The 24,587-nt window shown below is 42.3% G+C and overlaps 1 protein-coding gene across 2 annotated transcripts; it reads right to left on the reverse strand.

The window, feature by feature from the left end:
- Positions 1 to 7,976: 7,976 nt before the first annotated feature.
- Positions 7,977 to 13,634, reverse strand: LOC123443185. 2 transcript variants are annotated; one of them, XM_045119480.1, is made up of 9 exons: positions 13,350 to 13,634; positions 11,885 to 11,955; positions 11,312 to 11,476; positions 11,083 to 11,188; positions 10,516 to 10,698; positions 9,843 to 10,008; positions 8,849 to 9,144; positions 8,487 to 8,594; positions 7,977 to 8,359 (listed from the first exon to the last, which is right to left on the reverse strand). In XM_045119480.1, exons 2-9 carry the CDS (start codon positions 11,897 to 11,899, stop codon positions 8,304 to 8,306), a joined length of 1,095 nt encoding a protein of 364 aa, XP_044975415.1. In that variant the 5' UTR covers positions 11,900 to 11,955; positions 13,350 to 13,634; the 3' UTR covers positions 7,977 to 8,303. The 2 variants fall into 2 exon arrangements, with proteins under 2 accessions (XP_044975415.1, XP_044975416.1); XM_045119481.1 differs by lacking the exon at positions 11,885 to 11,955 and having other exon boundaries at positions 13,350 to 13,632.
- Between the last annotated feature and the right edge of the window lie 10,953 nt (positions 13,635 to 24,587).

Genomic DNA, 24,587 nt, shown 5'->3' on the forward strand with positions numbered 1-24,587 from the left:
GATCACAATGATACAAAGTATGGCAGTACTCCCGAACAATCTGCACCAGTACTGGGGACATCGGGGTTATCTCGCCAGTACTAGTATTGAAGCAATTACGAACATCCTTCGTTCTCAAATACTCAGAAATCTAAATGATGGTGATGTGCGCAAGAATCCCCTGGAGCTCAACTCCCCGGAAGAAATCAAGGCAGACAGGAGGCACCAAGACAGAACTCTGTCACATCGATATCATATAGACTTCAAAAATACCCGCGTGATCCTAAAAAAATTTGAGAGAGAAGAGGAGTAGAATTAAGATTTCCAAAGTCGGGAACCTCACCAGAGCATGGAAGAGGAGAAAAAAGAATCCTACTCTGCGATATAACTAAGACTCAAAACATTTTACTAGACTCGACTCAGCCAAGTACGATCACACAAAGGCTCCTATGGTCGTAAGGCTCTGATACCAACTTGTAACGACTAAGATGCGGTCCTTTCCGATTTAAGGAAAGAGGCCCCAAAATGGAAAGAAGCGCATCTAAGCGTTTCGCAAGCACGGTAACATAGCACATACATAATAATAGAATGAAAAATACAGAATCATATGTCATCTCGTAGATAAAATTAGAGTTTACATCACACATTTATTCACACAAGGTAGTTCCGCTACGGACTACATAACATGAGAAAAGGCTATGCTACCCTGCATGCTTGCCCACGATCACGACCACGCCTCAGTCTTCTGGATAGTTCACGTACAAGCGGTCGTTCTCCTCATCATACTGCCACGCCAGCTGCGTGCCTTCGGGATCACCTGTGTCGGGCGTACCTGTACCTGTTGGGCTGTTGAAGTAATATGTGAGCCACGGGGACTCAGCGATCTATGACCTCGGTGCCAGAACTAGTCAAGTTATTAGGTAAGGAAGGTTTAGTGTATAGGTTGCAGCATCCTAAGCTTTATGGTGGCTAACTTACGTAGAACAAGTTATTGAAGGTGGTCTATTATAGCGGGCGAAGTCTAGCTGACCATTAAGTGATCCTGAACACCTACTTATGTCAATCATAACCCCACCATGTTCCCAATCGAAGAGAGGTCTTCGAAGGGGACAGTCACGGTTACGCACACGGTTGGCAATTTTATTAGATTAGGATCAAGTTATCTATAACCGGATGTTAACAAATATTCCAAGTTGCCACATAACCGCGGGCACGGCTTTCCGAAAGATTAAACCCTGCAGGGGTGCTCCAACTAGTCCATCACAAACGGTCACAGGCCGCAAAGTAATCCTCTATCACGAATCTCGTGATCTCATCGGATTCCTTAGAGGAAAACCTCAACTCTAGGGAGAACCAAAGCTTCACCGGGATTCCTATATGCAAGATATATAGCTAAGGTAAGACAATACTAGCAGGACCTCCCGTCGTGTCGACGACCCCGATAAGAGTCGCGTATCTCAGTCTCAGGACACGACAGATGGAACTAGCTACGAGAACCAAACCTCAAGTTTCCTTGTGGTGGCCCCGCAGGCAGACCAGGTTGGACCAACACTCATGAGGAGCACTGGCCCGGGTTGTTGATTAAATTCCTCGAGGTAGCTCTTCCCTATGCAGATTATTATTAAGTGATTAACAATTAACACCAATGTTGGGTCGTGTCGGACAAGTCTTAACACTACACGATTTATCCAGGGGGGTCCCCATAACAACCCTAAACGTGTTAGGAGCGATCAGTTATGGAATCAAACACCGGTAGCCGGAAACTATGGCGGCAATAACGGAACAAAACACCCGGCAAAAGGCTAGGCCTTCCGTTATTTACAAAGTATATAGGTGCATTAATTAAACAACAAATTTAACATAATGATATCCAACTCATGTTATCACATGAGACAAATTGCACCTGCAACTAGCAATGCTAACATTAGTAGCTGAGCAAGCCTACTTAGCCATTCAATGTTAGCTAGGAGGATAAAAGTGTTTGGGTTTCATGGCAATATCAGGAGGCAATTATTTCAGTGGTAGGCAGCGAGCATAAAACGAAGGAAACGTGAATCTAGCATAACAAGTCTAGAGATGGAATCAAGGTCATATCATCTTGCCTGTGATGTCTTCAGCTTGGAACTGCTCTTGTTCATCCTGCACGTACTCTCCCGGATCCACATACTCACTCTTCGATCCTGGTGCTACCGAACATAAAAATAGCATCTAATGAACAAAAGCACCACAAGTTGCAACAAACACATGATGCATGAGATGAAAATGAACATGCATCTCTATTCTAGTCTCTAGCACATGCACGAGAAGAAACTACAAACTTCTGGACAGAACTGCACTCTAAGCTATCTTGACATGCATCACATCAACCGGAAATAACGAAACAAGAAATGGAGTCCTACGGATCAAATCCATCACAACACACTCCAAGGGCATACTTCTGGTATTCCCAGGTTGCCAAATCACAAAATAAACAAGTAGGGATGGGGTGGTGCAAGGAATCTCACCACACCATCAATTATGCACTCACAAGCATCAAAACTACACATTCTGTCCTAAACAGCAACATAGCAGTTTGAGAGCTACATGCAAAGCACCTACAATCACCCAAATGTGCAAAATAAGATATGTGGCAGAAGATATTCAAAAGCTCTACAAGCATGAGCAAAAAGATAATACAAAGGAGTTTCACAGAGAAAGTTCTACAGCTGCTAACTTGGATAAAAATATCAGTTTTCAGGAACTTAGTGAAAATCTCAGATTCTCACTAGCTGTTTATACTCTGCAGCATTTTGACAACACCCAAAACAATATCTACAGGAAGCCAAATGGAATGAAAATTGACAGAGAGCTAGAAAAACACAAAAGCTACAACTTCTCAGTTGATTGCAGGGGATGATTCCCAACACATGAACTTTTGCACGCACAACTACAAGGGAAGAAAATAACAGCAGTTTCCCAGACTATGTGAAAATCACAGATTTTCACTAAACTAGAATTTTCAGCCACATGCCTACTTTGACTAGGCACAACTTGCACATATGAACTCCTAAGCATGAAAAAAAACCAACATGTTGTAGATGGGTTCACACTCTACTGCCACAACAAGGAATCAACCTCTTGGGCTCATCACATCACATGGAACCAAGCTCTAAATATTGAACAAAACAGAAATATGACATTCCCAGAAAGTGTTCCAAAGTGGAGTATGATCCCACCATTGGATTCCTGGGATGATTCTACCCCAAAAACATATATAATACTTAGGTACTTGCATAGAACAAAAGGGCACAAAGCTAAGAAGAAAATATACATGGAATCACAAAGGGGTGAATAGTGCTATATCACATGCTTCTCACTAGATCATCACCTCCACGTGCACTTGCACACTAACATCTCTCCATTGGTGCACATGAGGGGTAGACCTCATGTTCATGTGCCTTAGCACACCACCACACACACACATACATCAAGCACAACATAAAACAAGCTCCTACACATGCTAGTTGGAACACACACACTACTTACACCCACCTCATGCATTCCTACACCTACACATACTAGCTTGCACATGTGCTCATCAAGGAATACCATGACTTGGGCATGTGTGACACACACACACATGCACACACGCACACACACCACAACATCACATACACTACACACAAGGTATGTGGGGGGGGGGGGAACCCACACACACACACACCACATACTTGCACTAACTAGTGCTTGAGTTCATCACTCAAGCATATAAGTAACACACACAGAGATGCTTGGTATCTTGCTCCACCTACACTAGCACACAAACACCTACACATGCATCACTACACATGCATCAGCACCACCTACACACACATCAATCACTAACTAAACATAGAGAAAAACTACTGGTTGTGAGGTAAAATAAAATACCACACAAGGTGTAGAGCATACCACAGCAATTAGCATAGCAAACAAGTGCAAAACAACAAAAAGGAAAGGCAAAAATAAAAGGGGCTAGCCTGGGATTCGATCCCAAGACCCACTGGACTACACATCTGAGCTAACCACTGCACTACTGCCATCCTTTCAACAGAACAGGGGGAGTCATACAAGGTAAGCCATCTCCCCTGTGCTACTGTGCCGAAAGAAATCACCAGAAAGGGGGTGGCGCCGTGGGGTTTCGATCCCACGACCGCCTGATGCAACAACACGCCATCTACCACTATGTTGCGCTATGAATCTTGGCCTAACAGAGGTGTCATGCTAGTTAGCACACACCACCACATGGATCGCCCTGCTCTGCTCTGCACAGAGATGCCGACAGCGTCGTTCACCGGAGCGGTCTCCTACTACTGCTGCTGCGCCGCGGGGATCATCTACTCTACCACTACTGCTCTGTTGGAAGCCCCTGCTCTGAGCATCGGCACGAGCCCGAGCACACCCATACAATGAACAACACAAGCACTGCCATACACCTCCCCGATTAGAGAGGCCCGGCCACGAGCACCTACACCGCATCTACCGAGGGGGGAGGGAGGAGGAGCTAGGCTCACCGAGAGGAAGGAGAAGAGGACTTCCCGACCAGAGGGAGACGCCTGCAGACGAGCTGACGCAAATCGGATGCAGAACCGAAGTAGGGGAACGAGACCGCCGGGAACACGCCGGAGAAGAGGTCCTGCCCGTCGATGTGGTCGCGCCCCGACCTCGACGATGACGGGAATGGAACGCGGAGGCCTTCCCCGAGCTCCCTGACATGCTGGCCGGCGCCGGAAGCGATGGACGCGCGGTGGACGATGGCGGCGCGCTACTGCTATCTCTCTGCTACCCGCAACTAAAAATCTTACCTGGGGAGTAAGAGAGAGATGGAGGGGAAGGTGGCGGCGCTAGGAGGGGGACGCGGAACCCTAGGCCAAGGGGCATGCACGCCGAGGAATATATGGTCGCGGATGGGACGGCGCCGTCAACCTCTCTCGCACACTCTCTCTGAAGCCTCTGACGGAAAACATGCACGGGATGACGCCGTCAGGAGAAAGAAGGAGCGCATGGTGGGCTGTCGCGGGGAAACAGAGGGAAGAGATGGGCCTCGGGAGGGGGCAGGAGGCTCATGCTGGCGCCTGATAAGGGAAAAGAAACCCACTGGGGTTTCTTATTTAAAACCAACGCAGACAAAAAAATACACCGACTAAACTGTTGATGCTAAAAATAAGGCAAAAATACCCCTCGTCATAAGGAACTAAGACCTATTTAAATAAAATGGAAAAGGAATTTTTGGAGCATTTAAATATTTACAAAACAGAATTAATGGATCTGTTTTGTGATTATTTGCATCACTAAAACACAGTTTCAAAACACTAAGAACATAGCATCACATCCACCACAAAACATACTAAAACATGGGCACTTTTGAATCAATGATGGAACAAGTGAATCTTCACCTTGAGATAAAAGAGAGGAAGAAGTTTTGAAACCTAGTGCAACCCAACATAGGTGCTCCTACTTTCAAACAACACCCACATCACTTCAGAAATCACCATCACCTCATCACATGTCACACCACATACATTGATCACATGCCAACTCATATCACATCACAAGCATGGATCACAAATGGCAACAAACACAAAAGACATGGAATGATAAGGATGCATGCATGCAAGGGAACCATGACAAGGTAAACATCACATGAAATAACACATGCATTGAACTGGCAATGACAAGATGGACCCACATAAAGAAGGTTCCAAATAAGGCAAGTTACACTCTTGGGGCATTACAACGACACCGTCTCCATCCGCCTCGGCGTCCAGGAGCTGCCGCAGCGGCGGGAGAAGGCGGGTGGTGTTGGGTACTCAAACCGCGACAAGTTGCCGCCCTCGACGTGCTTGAGGACGGCCTCCAATGTGCGGCCGGGGACGCCCCACCATTGGCGGCTCCCCTCGGAGTTGTGGTGGTCGCGTGGTTCGACCCCGTTGGTGGCGGCGAGTTGGTCAACGTACCGGCATTCGAAGTACGTCGTTCACAACGTTTTGCTGTCGGCGGCGTACCTCGGCAGGTTGTGTGAGCTCTCTGGCGGTGAGGACCGTATGCGCGCGATCTCCGCCCGTCGGTCAGCTCCACGGGGCGGCGATGGCACCGAGACTCCGTCGGCGCTCAACCTACACGATCCCGACACCCGCATGTGTGACGGCGCCGGGTAGTCCGCCTTATAGAGAAGGGGGCCTTGTCCTCGTGAAGGTGACGGCGGTCGAAGCCATTGGTTGTCGCTCCGTTGCCGGGGAAGCGTTCGGCCACTTTTGGGGAGAAAGAGGGAGAGGAGGCGCCGGTGGAGAGGAGAGGGTGTCGGCGCAAGATTCTGGCGAGAGAGGTGTGTGGCCACCGGCGGGGAGAGGGCAACTTATATAGCCACTGGCGGGCGGGCACGCGGAGTGGCGTCGTGTGAACGCGTGGCAGGAACCGACACGACGTGCGTCGCCGTGAAGCGGGTCGTCGCGCCTTGACTGCGCCTCCCGTGAATCAATGGAATGTTGATCGACGACGCAACCTTCGCATTAATTCCCGTGGGAAACGAGGCGATGAGGACAACGACCGCGCACTAGTCACTGACTCGACGGGTCCACATTTTTTTCGCGCCAAAAATGCTTCCGCCGGTGCCCCCGGGCGCCCCCCCCCCCCCCCACCGCACTGGGTTCGTCCTGGGACCGTCGGAGCCAATTTCGGTCCTAACCGGTGAAAAAGGGGGCTCATGCGGGCGCGACTGGTCCGATTTTGCACCGCCGGCAAAAAATGGCGCGGGGGGCCTATTGGGGGCGCGGGTGGAGATGTTCTTAGAGTCAGGCTGGGCGTTCGTGTATTTTGGTTATTTTGGTTTGAGTAGTTCGGTTTATTGGTAATTTGGGTATTTAAAAATAGGAACCAAAAAAATTGCCAAAAAAAATACCGAACACAAATTATCCAAAATTTGGTTCGGGTAATTCGGGTACCAAAAAACCCAAAATATTAGGAGCACACATCAACTTTTGGTACGAATAATTTGGATAGTGTGGGTATTTTGGATAGTATGGGTAACATGTAAGTGTAATAATAGCATGCATAATTTGGCTAGTATAAATAATTTGGGTAGTACGGATATTTCGGATTTTCGAGACTAGAATCCGAACCCTTACCAAAAACCGAATAACGAACCCTTACCAAAAACCGAATAACCAAGAAATGAGAACTGAGCCCTAACCCGATACCCGATAATTCGGGTAATTCGGTTGGTAGCGGGTTAGGGTACCCAAACGCTCAGGGTGAGGTTAGAGCATCTCCAGTCGCTTGGCCCCTAGGAGGCATTTTTTCACCGCTTGAGGGGCTGCCATCGAAATTTTTGATCTGGGAGGCAATTTTTTCCCCTCGTCCCCCACCCCTGCCGGCCACATGAGGAGAGAGATAAAAAGAGAGAAGAGATTCCTTTTTTTGCATGAACATGGTGGACCTAGCAAAGAAAAGAGAGAAAAGAGGTTGATCGGTGGGGTTTGTACATTGCAAAAATAGCACCAAACACCCGGCGGGGTCTGGGTTTGGCCTGGGGTCACCGAAGCTAGTTTTGACCAAATCCGACGCAAAACGACGTTCCAAGGGCGCCGCTGGACAATTTTTTTATCGATGGCGCTAAAAAAACGCTTGGGAAGAGCGGCTGGAGATGCTCTTACCGCCTAGGGTTTCTGCCTCCAAGCCAAACACCGGAAGGTTTTAAGTTTCTTTTTTTTCGAAATGAAGGGATTCAGTTCTATGGTGATGCTATCATGCTGGAGCCTTTGGAAACAAAGGAGCGCTCGGGTCCCCGGAAATCTGAACCGTCTCTACGTCGAGGAGACTTGGCAGTTCCTTCGAGTTTGTGTTCTGCAAATGGCGTGGCCTGAGAAAGGCCTCGTTATGCATTCTGCCATTCTCTCAAAAATACGATACGCTATCGGCGTACTCCCTGAAAAAAAAAAACACAAAATCGGATGTACATGACGACCTGGAAGACACGGAAATGCTGCAACACCAGATAAACCGTCCACTTTGTTCGGCAATTACAAAGGCTTGTTTTGTTCCTGAGGTTCCACACGATTTTCTCTCTCTCTACTTTTCAGCCTTGTAGACAGCAACTTTATCCTCTCAAGGCTGCCTCAACTGATTATTCCAAAGAATTAGCATTGACCACCACTACAAAATTCTTTAGTGACGCACCGAACTACCACACCTCTGTGCGAATACCCAGTCTGATATCACCGCGGTATGCCGCGGCTCCAAGATCACACTACATGAGATAGACGCTCTAACCAGGTGCAAGTCTCAATGGGACTACTTGAGTCTGCTCTCTATGGCTTCTCTTCATCCGACTGAGACCCGTTGATGGCGTCGGCAAAGTACTCAACTGGAGATAAAATATGACCATGCCACAAATTGTTAAGTTGGTCTCAAAATAAATCATCAAGTCAGGCATATAGGATGATTAATTCGCAATTCATGGCCGAGATAAATCACACCACAAGCAAAATTACCTATGTCATCATGGTTGCCTATGTCATCATGGTCTGGGGAATCAAGTAAGAGATCCGAGTCCGAAGGCAGGAAAGGGGTACCCGCGTAATTCTCAAGAGCCTCCAAGTCTGAACATCAACATTGAATACCAAGAGTGTGACTATTACATATTTAGACCATATGCAAATAGGACGCAGAAAATAAATCTGACAGTACAGATGTTGTATTACTGGAAGGCAATCAGCCGACAGAACTAGCTAACAAATGTAGGCTGTATGTTCAGCTTTTCATGCTGAGTAGATCATAGTTTACTGTTTCCAAAGAGCTGGTAATAAAAAAAATACTATCAATTAAAGTCATGCTACCAAAGACAGAATATTACCTCCTAAACTTGTCAAATCTGCTGTAAGATCAGAGAGGCTGAAATTCCAGAGCTGCCCTAAGGATCGGATGGAATCCCTTGACGACCCATCTGCCCCTAATTGCAGAGGTCCTGTGTTCCCCATGTCAGATCCAAATGGTGAATCCAGGGCTGATGTATCCATGTCCATCCCTGGTATCTCAGATGGAGTGAAAGGAGCATGGTTGGTTGATGCTGCTGATGAGGGACTCACAGCCATATCAGATGACATAGCACCAGCATGTGCAGCTTCAGGTGCACCGTTGTCCACAACCATGCTTCAGGCAACATCAGAAAAAGATGATATTAGCCATGAATGTGAATTGAGCAAAAGAAAAGGGAATACACGATCATGAATAAGAATTTCTGCAAGACAATAAATCAGAAGGCGCAACCTGCAATATTAATTCCTATATTTGTAGAAATAACAGCTTTCGGACGTTAGTTAAAAAAAATGAACATGTTGCAGAAACATAATATGGATAACAACAGAAATGAGCAGGAGATTTTTTCTGGTGCAAGTCCCTTTTCACGAAACTCTATAGCAGAAAGATGATAAATAAATAAATCAATAAACAAATAAGAATCGACCACTTGAGTAAGCAAGTCCCTTTTCACGAAACTCTATAGCAGAAACATGTTGCAGAAACAATAAAGTAGATAAATTAGTAATAGCATGCTGTGACATTACTTAAGAATCGACCACTTGAGTAAGCATTTATTGCCTAGCAGTTTAACTAGTGCAGAACAAAAAACTGTATATGCCTAACTTCAGTATGTGTATATGCAGAATGTGCTCCAACTATATAGGCAGAAGCAACATCCAAGATATCTTGCGATATGCGTACATGGATAGAATATGATTTGCCAGAAAAAATATTCTCAAGAACATGATTAAACCAATAAATCCTGCAATGCAAATCTAAAGCATGAAGGGAAAAAAGAACATGGTTAAACCGATAAAGGTAATGCTTACTCATTTCCAGAGTTCATGCGCATTGGATGATAACCACCTGGTGCAGGGATTCCATTCACTACATGACCACTGGATAGACCACAAACCATCGGATCAATGTGAGGCTGGCCGGGAGCAGGCATCAGAGGTTGCTGAAGTACTGGATACCCCATCGGTAGATTGTTAACTGCACCAGATCCGGGCTTGAGTTCAATAGCAATGATGATTATATTATACTTTGGAAATTTCTAAACCAGTCAATGATTACAGCTGAACCTGAAACTTAGCAAAACCATGCTAAAGCTGTACCATGAAACTCGGTACTGGTGCAGAAACAAGATTATAACTGTAAGGTCTGTAATCCTATAATTATATCATTGAGAGTCTTCCCATACCAAGCCAACACTGATGCAGTAAATGAGGATAATATGGACCCAAGAAAGCAGAGAGAAAGTGTATTTACTTATGATGATAAGACATTTCGATATAAGGTGTGGAATTGTAAAAAAATTCTCAGTAAAATCACATGAAAGAGAAGGAAATTGCCTGATAGAAAATGTGGACATCTCCTGCTGAAGGCAAACTGTAGCAAACATAACAGCTAAGTAGAATAGACAGCATACTAGAGATCCTAAACTATAATGCACTTGTTTAGCCTCTTTTGAAGGCTAGATGTGTAAAACAGGGATGTTACCTGGCATAGGATGCATTCCATTTTGCATGGGAGCCAGCGGAACATTCGGAGGTGCTGGATATTTCATCAAATTATACTGGTGCTGCAATAAATGGTTGAACAACACAATCTGTCTTTTCAATTTCAATCTTATATAGTAAGCCCGAAAGAATTCAGAGTTCTCTTCTTCGAGTTTCTGCCATACTGAAAATGCAAAAGTATCAACGAAAATGAGCAGAAAGACTTCAGAACTCCAATGGATGTATATCTAGATGCTTGAAGTTCAGATTTTGTGTTTGTCCTGAGCAATTACCATCCTGTTAACTTGTAAGTATTGATGAATAGGTCAAACAGGTAAGTACAAGGCAAAAACTTCATTTTATTGAGCAAATTTGTTCATCAATATGATGGGCAGGATTTGTGCATGCCTCTTGAGCAAGATGTAACTTTCATACTGTAAGAAATAGTACCATATATTACTGATTGTAGCCCGAATTACAAGAAAGAAGTTAACACGCAAATAAACTAGTATGTAGAAAAAAGAACTCCAAACAAGAATATCATCAGCAACTGAATTTGCAACATTACCTAAAGTTGTAAAGCCAGGTTCTATTCTCGCACGAGTAGAAAGTGTCCTAACAACCTCTCCTTTGGTCATGTACAGCTGCAGACAGCGCTCTATCAAATTTTGGACCTGCAACAGGATGTCAAGTTTCATTTATTACAAGAGTGTGGAACCCCGACTGTAGAGGGATGTAATCTGGTAACAGATTAGCATCCAAAATGCTAAAGAATACAGAACAGCTAGACGTCTTACAAGTTCAATGTCTTCGCGGGAGACTTTTCTGTTATCACTGTTAGCGACTACCAAAGAACCAGAATCTCCTGCAGGAGCATCACTGCCCATTGTGTTTGGTTGGTTACTTTGCACTTCATTAGTACCTTGGGGTGACATCTGCAACTCTGTCGTGCTCTGAATATCCTGTAGGAAATGTCCATAAGTAACATAAATCAATCACCTGCTAAAAGAAAAATACTGAAAACAGTAACAGTCAATTATAAGTGTTATCAAGAAGAAGAAGAAGAAAAAGATGCCTTGGCATTGAGGAACAATTCTCTCACAAATATTATGTGTTAATGTTTAATCCTATATTCGCCACATTACTATAGAAGTAATTTGTTACCAGTTACCAACAAAAGCTGTAGCAAAACTCTGGTTCATGTGCAATTCAGAATGTATAATCATCTCACTCTCTAATCTGGTGAATAAAAATTCTATGCACTTTCACCATCTGGTTCAACCAACCAGACATAATTTTACGCTGGAAGTTAAAGATAGTTACGAATAGGATTTTCAGTGACAACTGATAATACTAGCAAGCAAATTCACCTGAGAATCCTTCATTGCAGCTTATCTGCTTATCACATAAGAAATAGCTAAATCCAGGATCAATGCTTATCCTGATAGGAAAATTGTATCAATGGTTATGCTATAATGCATTGCAAAATGTTGTCACTTTTACCAAGAATAGGAACTCGAAAATAAGCATCAAACCATTGCAGTGCACCTTAAAATGGCCTTGCTGGAAACTGCCATATCAGCTTTCCAATTTATTTCATTCTAGACTAGCAAGCTCATGAGCTTCAAACTTTTGGTCAAATGATGCAAAAAGGAAGAAAAAAGTGCAGTGACATGATAGAGAGAACAAAGTATGAGGGTCCTTTTAAGGTATAAGGAAACGAGTAGTACTGCTATTGTACTGCAAGTATGGCATTGTGGCGTTCATAAGATGAAACGATACTGGCACTTCCATCAAATTGATGATAACATCAATCGGGGAAAGGTAGAGAATTGATGGTGCTTAAATAAGAACTATTTGCAGGTTTCATAAAAAATGAATTTGCATAAGCATCTACCGAAATATTGCGTGTTTTCTTTTGTAAGAATAAGGAAATGTGTAATGTAGGTTTTAAATTGCTAAAAGGGCAGCCCGGTGTATGTAGCTCCGGCTTGCGCAGGGTCCAAACACTTTGGATCTATTGTACTAGCCTTGAAGTTGTTTCCAGGACTCGAGGTCACAAGGCAACAGCTTTACTGTTGCGCCAAGGCTCCACTTCATAGGTTCTAAATTACTAATAATATCAATTGTCGTTAAAAAAATAGGTTTGATATTACTTAATGGCATGGAACAGGAAGCAGTAGCATCCCCAAGAAGTGCCATTTCATACGCTGAAAGACATCACTGAATTTAACTTCTTAACTCTGGTGTACCAACCAGATATGAAAGTGCGATCTTATTGTCAGAAATTGAACAGGATTTTGTGAGATTGGCCGTCTAAGAATGTTGGAAGAAGAAGAGCATGCCAAATACTTATTGCTGACAATAGGCTTAACATCAGATTTAACATATCAGTCCTACTGTCCGAAACTGGGGACCTGGTTTTAAAAAACAAAGCAAAGAACTTGAATATAGTAGGGAAAACAACAAAGTGGCTGTACAAAACCGAACACCCCACGGTCACTTGTCCCAATTCAATGATACACTTGCAGTACGGCTCGGGTACAACAAGGAATCGTTTGGAAATTCAGCAAAGACCCAATCATTTGGAAAAATAAGCTGCGCAGCTCCTGGGTAAATCCCGTAGGGGCCGCTCAGATCGACATCGCGCGGTACAAATCGAGGCGTGGGCGGATGGATGAGACCGATAGGGGTACCAGTCAGCAAACAAATCGGCAACTAACTGAACTGAATGGGGAGAAAGAATGGTTCGGATTTGGATTGCTAGCTGCCACGGCAAAAGGAAGCGAACAGAGCTCTTGAGCAATCCGTCCGGCCAGGCTTAGGGCTCCTTACCGAGGAAGGAAGAAATCAATCGCCGGTCCAGTGCCAGTATCCAGTGAGGCTGGCCGGCCGTGTCCCGCACTGTCGTCGCCGCCGCCGGCAGAACAAATCGCTAGGAAGGAAGGAACACCGGCTGGCGAATGGGGCTGGGAAGGGGGCGAATTTGGGGGGAGAAATCTGCGAGGAGACAAGGCGACGGGAAGGATGAACGTTGGAAACGGGGCAAATCCACGATTTTATTAGTCGGTTTATATAGGAGACACCAGCACTAATGGCTGTTCTACCGAATTGGCCGGGAGAAGGCCCCGACGTCTCCCGTCACACACAGTCTGCTGAAAACCCTCACCTTTGAGTAGATTTTAGATTTAGGGGTGTCTGACTCTTGTCTAGATAAGAAATACAGTAATTATGTCTTGTGTAACTCCTACACCATTGAATTTTACGTGGAGATTCATAGGATCTTTTTTCTTTTGCCTTTTGTTTGGTTAGAATATTACAGTATATAGGTTAGATGAGACTTTGTTAATTGTCATTTACTGCCTTCGTTCGTAGATGTAAGTTTTTTTTTAAAATTACATTATTAAACAACATACGGATGTATATAGATATATTTTAGAATATAAATTTATTTATTTTATTTTGTATGCAGCCTCCTGTTAAAATGTCTAAAAAGATTTATACTATTTAGGAAGTGAGAGAGTAGATGGGAATTAACAACTTCATTGAATTTAACCTTGAAATGCAATACGTACTGTTTAGTGTGTGTATGGCCGATAATATTACGCGCGAGCAACAAACAACGGACTTTCCGGATTACTGTGCATGCTCTCTTGTAATTGTCTTCTTGATTTTTACTGATGGACTCGTCTCACTTAGGCCCTGTTTCTTTAAAAAGTCTTAGGACTTTTTTTTGTCCCAACTAAAAAGTCTCTAGTTCCTACTCGTTTCTTTCCAGGGACTAAACAGGGACTAGAGGTCATTAAATGATATGCAAAAAGACCATGATACCCCTAGTAATATAGTGGAAGTTATTAAATGACATGTTAAAAGTAGGGACACTGTTGAAAAAAGTACCAAAAAAATTCCAAAAAGACCCTTTCATAGGGACTTCTTCCTTTAGTCCCAAATACTCCATTTTAGTCCCTAAAAGTCCTTTCTATTTCTTTCACATGGGACTAAAAGGGATTTTTTTAGTCCCTACAGCAAAAAGTCCCTGTAAAGAAACACCCCTTAATTAAACTAGATGATGCCTCATGTGTTACTAGGAGAATCTTGCAAAAAGAAATGTGTAAATAGTTGGTAAAATACATCTAAAACTAACATAAAGAAAATGTAATGTAAAAAATAAAGAGTATAAAAAATTGAATTGCAATTAAAAGAATAACATTTTTAACAAAAAATGTAAAGAGCCAACTACATAGATATGTTGCAGTTGTCCAACAATATATTGTCAATTCAAAGTCTAATGCAAAAATTAACTTGTGATAATTAACATGGAGGAATTTATGACGTGGAAGCCTTGCAATCATAGAGTAATGCAAAAAATATATAAGTTGCATGCATGATCTGTTTATATGGCATGATTACATGGATAAGAAAAAGAAATAATGGGTTGTAACTACTTAGGAATCAAACATGACATCCAATCCTTCCTTCGTAAACTGCTCGAGAGTATGGCATTACTCGTATATAGTTCTATTAGCTTGTCTGATGTGGGGTAAAAATGGAAATCTAGGCTCACAATTTACTCCCCCTACCCATTCCCTTATTTGTTGTTTAGTGTATTTTTTGGATTTAATTGGAGCAATGGGTGCACGTGAGCTCGAGCTCACAAAAGCACTTTCGAGAGTTGAGAGTTGACCCCCTCTATTCGCTTTCCCCTTCTCTCCCCCGACTCCCTTAACCCCACTCACCCACATCCCATAAAAGAAATTGAATGGTGGATAATATGTCTCGTAGTCCTCGACTCCGATTCCATATGGCTAAATCACCACCAACAAGTGAACAAACACATTGCTTTCTTTTGAGGTTACGAGCACGCGGTCGGTACCCTTTAATTCACGAAAATATCTAAATGACCATTCCACCTCTATTTGGTTGACTTTGACATTATTTTGTCTTTATATCTGCATCAACTTTATCTCTCATCTCTACCACGTCGGTTAAATCTACATGAGCCCAAAGCACTATCTAGCTTCAGGATAGTGTCTCGAGTAGTCACACCATTTCTCCCAAGCCTAATAAAGTCAAGGATGTATTGATTATCACAATTTACTATTTGATAAGCAAGATGTTTTGTGAAATAAGCCAAAAAAAGAATGTCATGAACAATTGGATCAAACAACATATCATCATCCAAGAAAAGAGTAACCTGAGCAACCAACCTTAGCTTTCACAAATGAGAGATGTCACAACCCCTACTCAACAGAGCTTCCCTACATCCATGATCGTTGATTTTTGCCGGAGAAATTTTTTGGGGGGGTGGGGGAGTGAGATGTTAACACGAGATGGCAACCGATAGGATAAGAATCTGGGTGAAGAGAGGGAGATTCAAAGCTTCTGCACGACCCATGTGGACAAGTACCAGAAGATGAAATGCTTGTGTTGAGCTGTGGAAGGAAGATGACATGGTAAGCTTTTTGAAAGGTGGTTTGTGCGCAAGATACGAGGAGTCTGAGGCATTTTAATCCTATGTTAGCATAGAGAGAGAGAGAAAGCAAAGTTAATAACGAGAAAATTTTCAATGTTTAAAGCCCTCAATTTTGAGCTTATTCATTCCCCTCTATAAAAAAAGTACAATTATCATCCCCAAAAGATCGAAACACCATACACCAATTTTTGTTATATAAACCACACATTTCAAGTCAAAGAAAAAATAGATAACAAATATTAAAAGTACTTGGAGAGAACCCTAGATCTTGAGTTCCCCTACCTTTACACGTGAGAGATGGGCGGCAAGGTTGAGAAGGATGTAGAGGAAGATTTTGAGGAAAAGAGGAGAGATGGGAGCACCTACCTCAAAAAATGTTAGGAGGAGACAGATCCATTCGGCCTTCAAATGAGTCGTCTTGTCCGAAGGTGAGGAGGCACCTTATAGTTGTCATCGTAATATAAATTCTTCATTTGTGGTGGGACCAAGGGAAGTCCTACCACTTTTTCTCACCCATCCATTAAGCGTCACACTGCTTCATTTATTTCTCTCTATCTCAAGAGATGTTGTTCTTAAATGGATATAGGGCAGATAAGTAGCTTTTAATTTTTTATGAAAAACAATTCCTACTGTGACTATCGAAGATCGTTTTTTTGTGTGGCTTGCCTTGTTATGGAAAGTACAAAATTATAGCTTTGTAAACCTATGCTGCATAATGTTTGATCAACATATGACATATTTCAAGCATGGCTTCCTACTTGCCAAAAGGTAGGGTTTATACAACCTCCATTACATTACCTTTACTTGTTATTGTGCTCTTTTTGCTTATAAAATTGTTGAAACTAGTTTGTTATCCTAGAGTAATTACATATTAGCATGTGAACGGCCACCTATGACTCTATTCGTTCATGAAATATGAGGCTAGTGCTAGATTTCACCTATATAAATATGACATTCATCCACATACTTCAACATAGAAAATCAAGACCTCCCCCCTTATGGTAGACTTTATATCGACGTGACACTTGTGTTGATATGGTGTCTCTTGATTCTTGCTGACACCAAGATATGTTAAATCATTCTACTTTATTCAAAAATATATTTTTTGTCCCAACTAAAAAGTCTCTAGTTCCTACTCGTTTCTTTCCAGGGACTAAACAGGGACTAGAGGTCATTAAATGATATGCAAAAAGACCATGATACCCCTAGTAATATAGTGGAAGTTATTAAATGACATGTTAAAAGTAGGGACACTACTGTTGAAAAAAGTACCAAAAAAAATTCCAAAAAGACCCTTTCATAGGGACTTCTTCCTTTAGTCCCAAATACTCCATTTTAGTCCCTAAAAGTCCTTTCTATTTCTTTCACATGGGACTAAAAGGGATTTTTTTAGTCCCTACAGCAAAAAGTCCCTGTAAAGAAACACCCCTTAATTAAACTAGATGATGCCTCATGTGTTACTAGGAGAATCTTGCAAAAAGAAATGTGTAAATAGTTGGTAAAATACATCTAAAACTAACATAAAGAAAATGTAATGTAAAAAATAAAGAGTATAAAAAATTGAATTGCAATTAAAAGAATAAAAATTTTAACAAAAAATGTAAAGAGCCAACTACATAGATATGTTGCAGTTGTCCAACAATATATTGTCAATTCAAAGTCTAATGCAAAAATTAACTTGTGATAATTAACATGGAGGAATTTATGACGTGGAAGCCTTGCAATCATAGAGTAATGCAAAAAATATATAAGTTGCATGCATGATCTGTTTATATGGCATGATTACATGGATAAGAAAAAGAAATAATGGGTTGTAACTACTTAGGAATCAAACATGACATCCAATCCTTCCTTCGTAAACTGCTCGAGAGTATGGCATTACTCGTATATAGTTCTATTAGCTTGTCTGATGTGGGGTAAAAATGGAAATCTAGGCTCACAATTTACTCCCCCTACCCATTCCCTTATTTGTTGTTTAGTGTATTTTTTGGATTTAATTGGAGCAATGGGTGCACGTGAGCTCGAGCTCACAAAAGCACTTTCGAGAGTTGAGAGTTGACCCCCTCTATTCGCTTTCCCCTTCTCTCCCCCGACTCCCTTAACCCCACTCACCCACATCCCATAAAAGAAATTGAATGGTGGATAATATGTCTCGTAGTCCTCGACTCCGATTCCATATGGCTAAATCACCACCAACAAGTGAACAAACACATTGCTTTCTTTTGAGGTTACGAGCACGCGGTCGGTACCCTTTAATTCACGAAAATATCTAAATGACCATTCCACCTCTATTTGGTTGACTTTGACATTATTTTGTCTTTATATCTGCATCAACTTTATCTCTCATCTCTACCACGTCGGTTAAATCTACATGAGCCCAAAGCACTATCTAGCTTCAGGATAGTGTCTCGAGTAGTCACACCATTTCTCCCAAGCCTAATAAAGTCAAGGATGTATTGATTATCACAATTTACTATTTGATAAGCAAGATGTTTTGTGAAATAAGCCAAAAAAAGAATGTCATGAACAATTGGATCAAACAACATATCATCATCCAAGAAAAGAGTAACCTGAGCAACCAACCTTAGCTTTCACAAATGAGAGATGTCACAACCCCTACTCAACAGAGCTTCCCTACATCCATGATCGTTGATTTTTGCCGGAGAAATTTTTTGGGGGGGTGGGGGAGTGAGATGTTAACACGAGATGGCAACCGATAGGATAAGAATCTGGGTGAAGAGAGGGAGATTCAAAGCTTCTGCACGACCCATGTGGACAAGTACCAGAAGATGAAATGCTTGTGTTGAGCTGTGGAAGGAAGATGACATGGTAAGCTTTTTGAAAGGTGGTTTGTGCGCAAGATACGAGGAGTCTGAGGCATTTTAATCCTATGTTAGCATAGAGAGAGAGAGAAAGCAAAGTTAATAACGAGAAAATTTTCAATGTTTAAAGCCCTCAATTTTGAGCTTATTCATTCCCCTCTATAAAAAAAGTACAATTATCATCCCCAAAAGATCGAAACACCATACACCAATTTTTGTTATATAAACCACACATTTCAAGTCAAAGAAAAAATAGATAACAAATATTAAAAGTACTTGGAGAGAACCCTAGATCTTGAGTTCCCCTACCTTTACACGTGAGAGATGGGCGGCAAGGTTGAGAAGGATGTAGAGGAAGATTTTGAGGAAAAGAGGAGAGATGGGAGCACCTACCTAAAAAAATGTTAGGAGGAGACAGATCCATTCGGCCTTCAAATGAGTCGTCTTGTCCGAAGGTGAGGAGGCACCTTATAGTTGTCATCGTAATATAAATTCTTCATTTGTGGTGGGACCAAGGGCAGTCCTACCACTTTTTCTCACCCATCCATTAAGCGTCACACTGCTTCATTTATTTCTCTCTATCTCAAGAGATGTTGTTCTTAAATGGATATAGGGCAGATAAGTAGCTTTTAATTTTTTATGAAAAACAATTCCTACTGTGACTATCGAAGATCGTTTTTTTGTGTGGCTTGCCTTGTTATGGAAAGTACAAAATTATAGCTTTGTAAACCTATGCTGCATAATGTTTGATCAACATATGACATATTTCAAGCATGGCTTCCTACTTGCCAAAAGGTAGGGTTTATACAACCTCCATTACATTACCTTTACTTGTTATTGTGCTCTTTTTGCTTATAAAATTGTTGAAACTAGTTTGTTATCCTAGAGTAATTACATATTAGCATGTGAACGGCCACCTATGACTCTATTCGTTCATGAAATATGAGGCTAGTGCTAGATTTCACCTATATAAATATGACATTCATCCACATACTTCAACATAGAAAATCAAGACCTCCCCCCTTATGGTAGACTTTATATCGACGTGACACTTGTGTTGATATGGTGTCTCTTGATTCTTGCTGACACCAAGATATGTTAAATCATTCTACTTTATTCAAAAATATATATTGCTCACTGAAAATGGGGACCATGGAAAAAATACAATCGGTCGATGAAAGCACAATTGCTCCCTAGGATGGTCTTTTCCAAGTATATTTTAGAAAAGTTCAAAAGATGCTATGGCTTAAGGTTTTTGTGGAGATGCCCCTTGATGCAATAAAGGAATAATGTTGGTTCAAGCTTCAAGCTAGAAGACTCTTCATTTTATATTCGTGAGAAATCACTTTTTGAGTCCATAGGAAAGCCAATACTATTAAAAGGGGGTGAGGTAGTAAAATGAACTGATTTCTCAAATGTTCATAGTTAGCAACCAAAACACTCAGTCATTTTCCCACATATCCACTATGTCAAGTTCCACATTCAGAAATTCGGTGTCACCAACATTTCCACATCGGACCCACTGAGTTTGAACCTCAGACAAAACCCTAGCCATTCCCACCAAATAGGTGCAACCGAAACTGCATCGGTGATACCGAGTGGGGTGACCAACATTGTGTTGCCAAGATACACAAAATTGGAATTTCCGAGTTTGAGTATCGGTGCCACCGAGTTTGGCCATCTGACCGTTAGTCACCTTTTCAGTGCCACCGAGTTATATATATCGGTCTCGCCGAGATTCAAAAGTTCACACCTTTATTGCTAGTTGGTACTGTTGGGAAACGTTGCATGGGAAACACAAATTTTCTACGCACACGAAGACCTATCATGGTGATGTTCATCTACGAGAGGGAGATCGGATCCACATACCATTGTAGATTGCTAAGCGGAAGCATTATTAAACGCGGTTGATGTAGTGGTACGTCTTCACGATCCGTCTCACGAACCGTCCCACGATCCGTCCCATGAACCGTCTCGCGATCCGTCCCGATCAAGTGTTGAACGGACGGCACCTGCGCGTCCCGCACACGTACAACTCGATGACGATCTCCGCCTTCTTGATCTAGAAAGAGGGGCGGGGAAGTAGATGAGTTCTCCGGCAGCGTGATGGCGCACCGGTGATGGTGATGATCTATCCCCGCAGGGCTCCACCCGAGCTCCGCAGAAAACCGATCTAGAGGAAGAACTACGATCTAGAGGAGAGGGCAGCACGTGGCAAAGTTGTGTCTCAAAATCCCTAAACCTCTAGTATATATATAGGAGGAGGGGAGGGGAAGCCTTGGCGCGCCAAGGAAGGCCTCCTTGGGTCGGCCGAAGTGGGGAAGGGAGGAGTCCTCCTCTAATCCCACTTGGATTAGGAATCCTTCCTTATTTTCCCACCTCTTTTGGATTTTCCACTGTTTCCTCATGGGCTTTCCTTGGATGACTTTGTCAGCCCATTATACCTTATTGTCATCCAATAAACCCACATGGACCCCTTGGGGCATGGTGGGCCCAATCAGTGGGCCCCCGGAACCCATTCGTCACTCCTGGTACACTGCCGGCAATACCTGAAAACCTTCCGAAATCCAAATACCAACTTCCTATATATCAATATTCGTTTCCGGACCATTTCGGAACTCCTCGTGACGTCCGGGATCTCATTCGGGACTCCGAACAAAACTTCGGTCACCAACACATATAACTCAACTATACCGAAACGTCACCGAACCTTAAGTGTGCAGACCCTGCGGGTTCGAGAACTATGCAGACATGACCTGAGACACTTCTCTGGTCAATAACCAATAGCGGTACATGGGTGTTCGTATTGTCTCCTACATATTCTACGAAGATCTCTATCGGTTGAACCTCTATGTCAAGGATTCATATAACCCCGTATACTATTCTATTTGTCCTTCAGTATGTTACTTGCCCGAGATTCGATCGTCGGTATCTCTATACCTAGTTCAATCTCGTTGTCGGCAAGTCTCTTTACTCATTTAGTAATACAAGATCATGTAACTAACTCCTTAGTCACATTGCTTGCAAGGCTTGTTGTGATGTTGTATTACCGAGTGGGCCCCAAGATACCTCTCCGTCACACGGAGTGACAAATCCCAGTCCTGATCCACGACAACCCAACAGACACCTTTGGAGATACATGTAGAGCACCTTTACAGTCACCCAGTTATGTTGGGACGTTTGATACACACAAGGTATTCCTCCGGTGTCCGGGAGTTGCATGATCTCATGGTCATAGGAACAGATACATTGACATGCAGAAAACAGTAGCAATAAACTGACACGATCATATACTATGTTTATAGTTTGGGTCTTGTCCATCAAATCATTCTCCCAATGATGTGATCCCGTTATCAAGTGACAACACTTGTCTATGGTCAGGAAACCTTGACCATCTTTGATCAATGATCTAGTCAACTAGAGGCTTACTAGGGACAGTGTTTTGTCTATGTATCCACACATGTATTTGTGTTTCCAATCAATAGAATTATAGCATGGATAATAAACGATTATCATGAACAAAGAAATATAATAATAACTAATTTGTTATTATCTCTAGGGCATATTTCCAACAGTCTCCCACTTGCACTAGAGTCACTAATCTAGTTCACATCACTATGTGATTTTAACGAATCCAACACCCATATAGTTCTGGGGTTTGATCACGTCTTGCTTGTGAGAGAGGTTTTAGTCAACAAGTCTGAACCTTTCAGATATGTGTGTGCTTTACAAATCTCTATGTTATCCTATAGATGCTGCTACTACGTGCTATTTGGAAATATTCCAAATGACTGCTCTACTATACGAAACCGGTTTAATACTCAGAGTTATCCGGTTTAGTGTCAAAGCTTGCATCGGTGTAACTCTTTACGACGAACTCTTTATTCACCTCCATAATCGAGAAAAAATACTTACTTCACTAGTTACTAAGGATAACTTTGACCGCTGTTTAGTGATTCAATCCTGGATCACTTTTTGTACCCCTTGACAGACTCATGGCAAGGCACACATCAGGTGCGGTACACAGCATGACATACTTTAGAGCCTACGGCTAAGGCATAGGGGACAACCTTCGCCATTTCTCTTTCTTCTGTCGTGGTCGGGTTTTGAGTCTTACTCAAATTCACACCTTACAACACAACCAAGAACTCCTTCTTTGATGATCTATTTTGAACTCCTTCAAAAACTTGTCAAGGCATGCATTTCATTGGAAGTTCTATTAAGCATTTTGATCTATCTCCATAGATCTTGATGCTCAATGTTCAAGTAGCTCTATCCAGGTTTTCCTTTGAAAAACTCCTTTCAAACAACCCTTTATGCTTTACAAAAATTCTACATTACTTTCGATCAACAATATGTCAACCACATATACTTATCAGAAATTCTATAGTGCTCCCACTCACTTCTTTGGAAATACAAGTTTCTCATAAACCTTGTATAAACCCAAAACCTTTGATCATCTCATCAAAGCGTATATTCCAACTCCAAGATGCTTGCACCAGTCCATAGAAGGATCGCTAGAGCTTGCATACTTGTTAGCATCCTTAGGATCGACAAAACCTTCTAGTTGTATCACATACAACCTTTCCTCAAGGAAACCGACGAGGAAACAATGTTTTGACATCCTGTGTGCAATATTTCATAAATAATGCATCAACTGCTAACATAATTCCAACAGACTTTTAGCATCACTATGAGTGAGAAAGTCTCATCATAATCAACTCTTTGAACTTGTCGGAAACATCTGTGCGATAAGTCGAGCTTTTCTTAAAGGTGACTTTTCACCATCATCGTCTGTCTTCCTTTTAAACATCGATCTTTACTTAATAGTCTTACGACCATCAAGTAGTTCTTCCAAAGTCTACACTTTGTTTTCATACATGGATCCTCTCTCGGATTTCATGGCCTCCAGCGATTTTTCGGAATCCGGGCCCACCATTGCTTCTCCATAGCTCGTAGGTTCATTGTTGTTCAACAACATGACTTCCAAGACAGGGTTACCGTACCACTCTATAGTAGTATGTGACCTTGACGACCTACGAGGTTTGTAGTAACTTGATCGGAAGCTTAATCATCACCATCATCAGTTTCCACTTCAATTGATGTAGGCGCCATAGGAACAACTTCCTACGCCTTGCTACACACTAGTTGAAGTGATAGTTCAATAACCTTATCAAGTTTCACCACCCTCCCACTCAATTCTTTCGAGAGAAACCTTTCCTCGAGAAAGGATCCGTTTCTAGAAACACTTTGCTTTCGGATCTGAGATAGGAGGTATATCCAACAGTTTTGGGTGTCCTATGAAGATGCATTTATCCACTTTGGGTTCGATCTTATCACGCTGAAACTTTTCCACATAAGCATCGTAGCCCCAAACTTTTAAGAAACCACAGCTTAGGTTTCTCCAAACCACAGTTCATATGGTGTCATCTTAATGGAAATACGTGGTGCCCTATTTAAAGTGAATGTGGTTTTCTCTAATGCATTACCCATAAACGATAGTGGTAATTCGATAAGAGACATCATAGTATGCACCATATCAAATAGGGCGCGACTATGACATTCGAACACACCATCACAATATGGTGTTCTAGGTGGCATGAATTACGAAACAATTTCCACATTGTCTTAACTGTGTACCAAAACTTGCAACTCAGATATTCATCTCTATGACCATATTGTAGACAGTTTATCCTCTTGTCACGACGATCTTCACTCTGAAACAGCTTTGAACTTTTCAATTTTTCAGACTTGTGATTCATCAAGTAAATACTCCTA

Source organism: Hordeum vulgare, chromosome 3H (assembly GCF_904849725.1).
Source record: "Hordeum vulgare subsp. vulgare chromosome 3H, MorexV3_pseudomolecules_assembly, whole genome shotgun sequence".
NCBI classification, from domain to species: Eukaryota; Viridiplantae; Streptophyta; class Magnoliopsida; order Poales; family Poaceae; genus Hordeum; species Hordeum vulgare.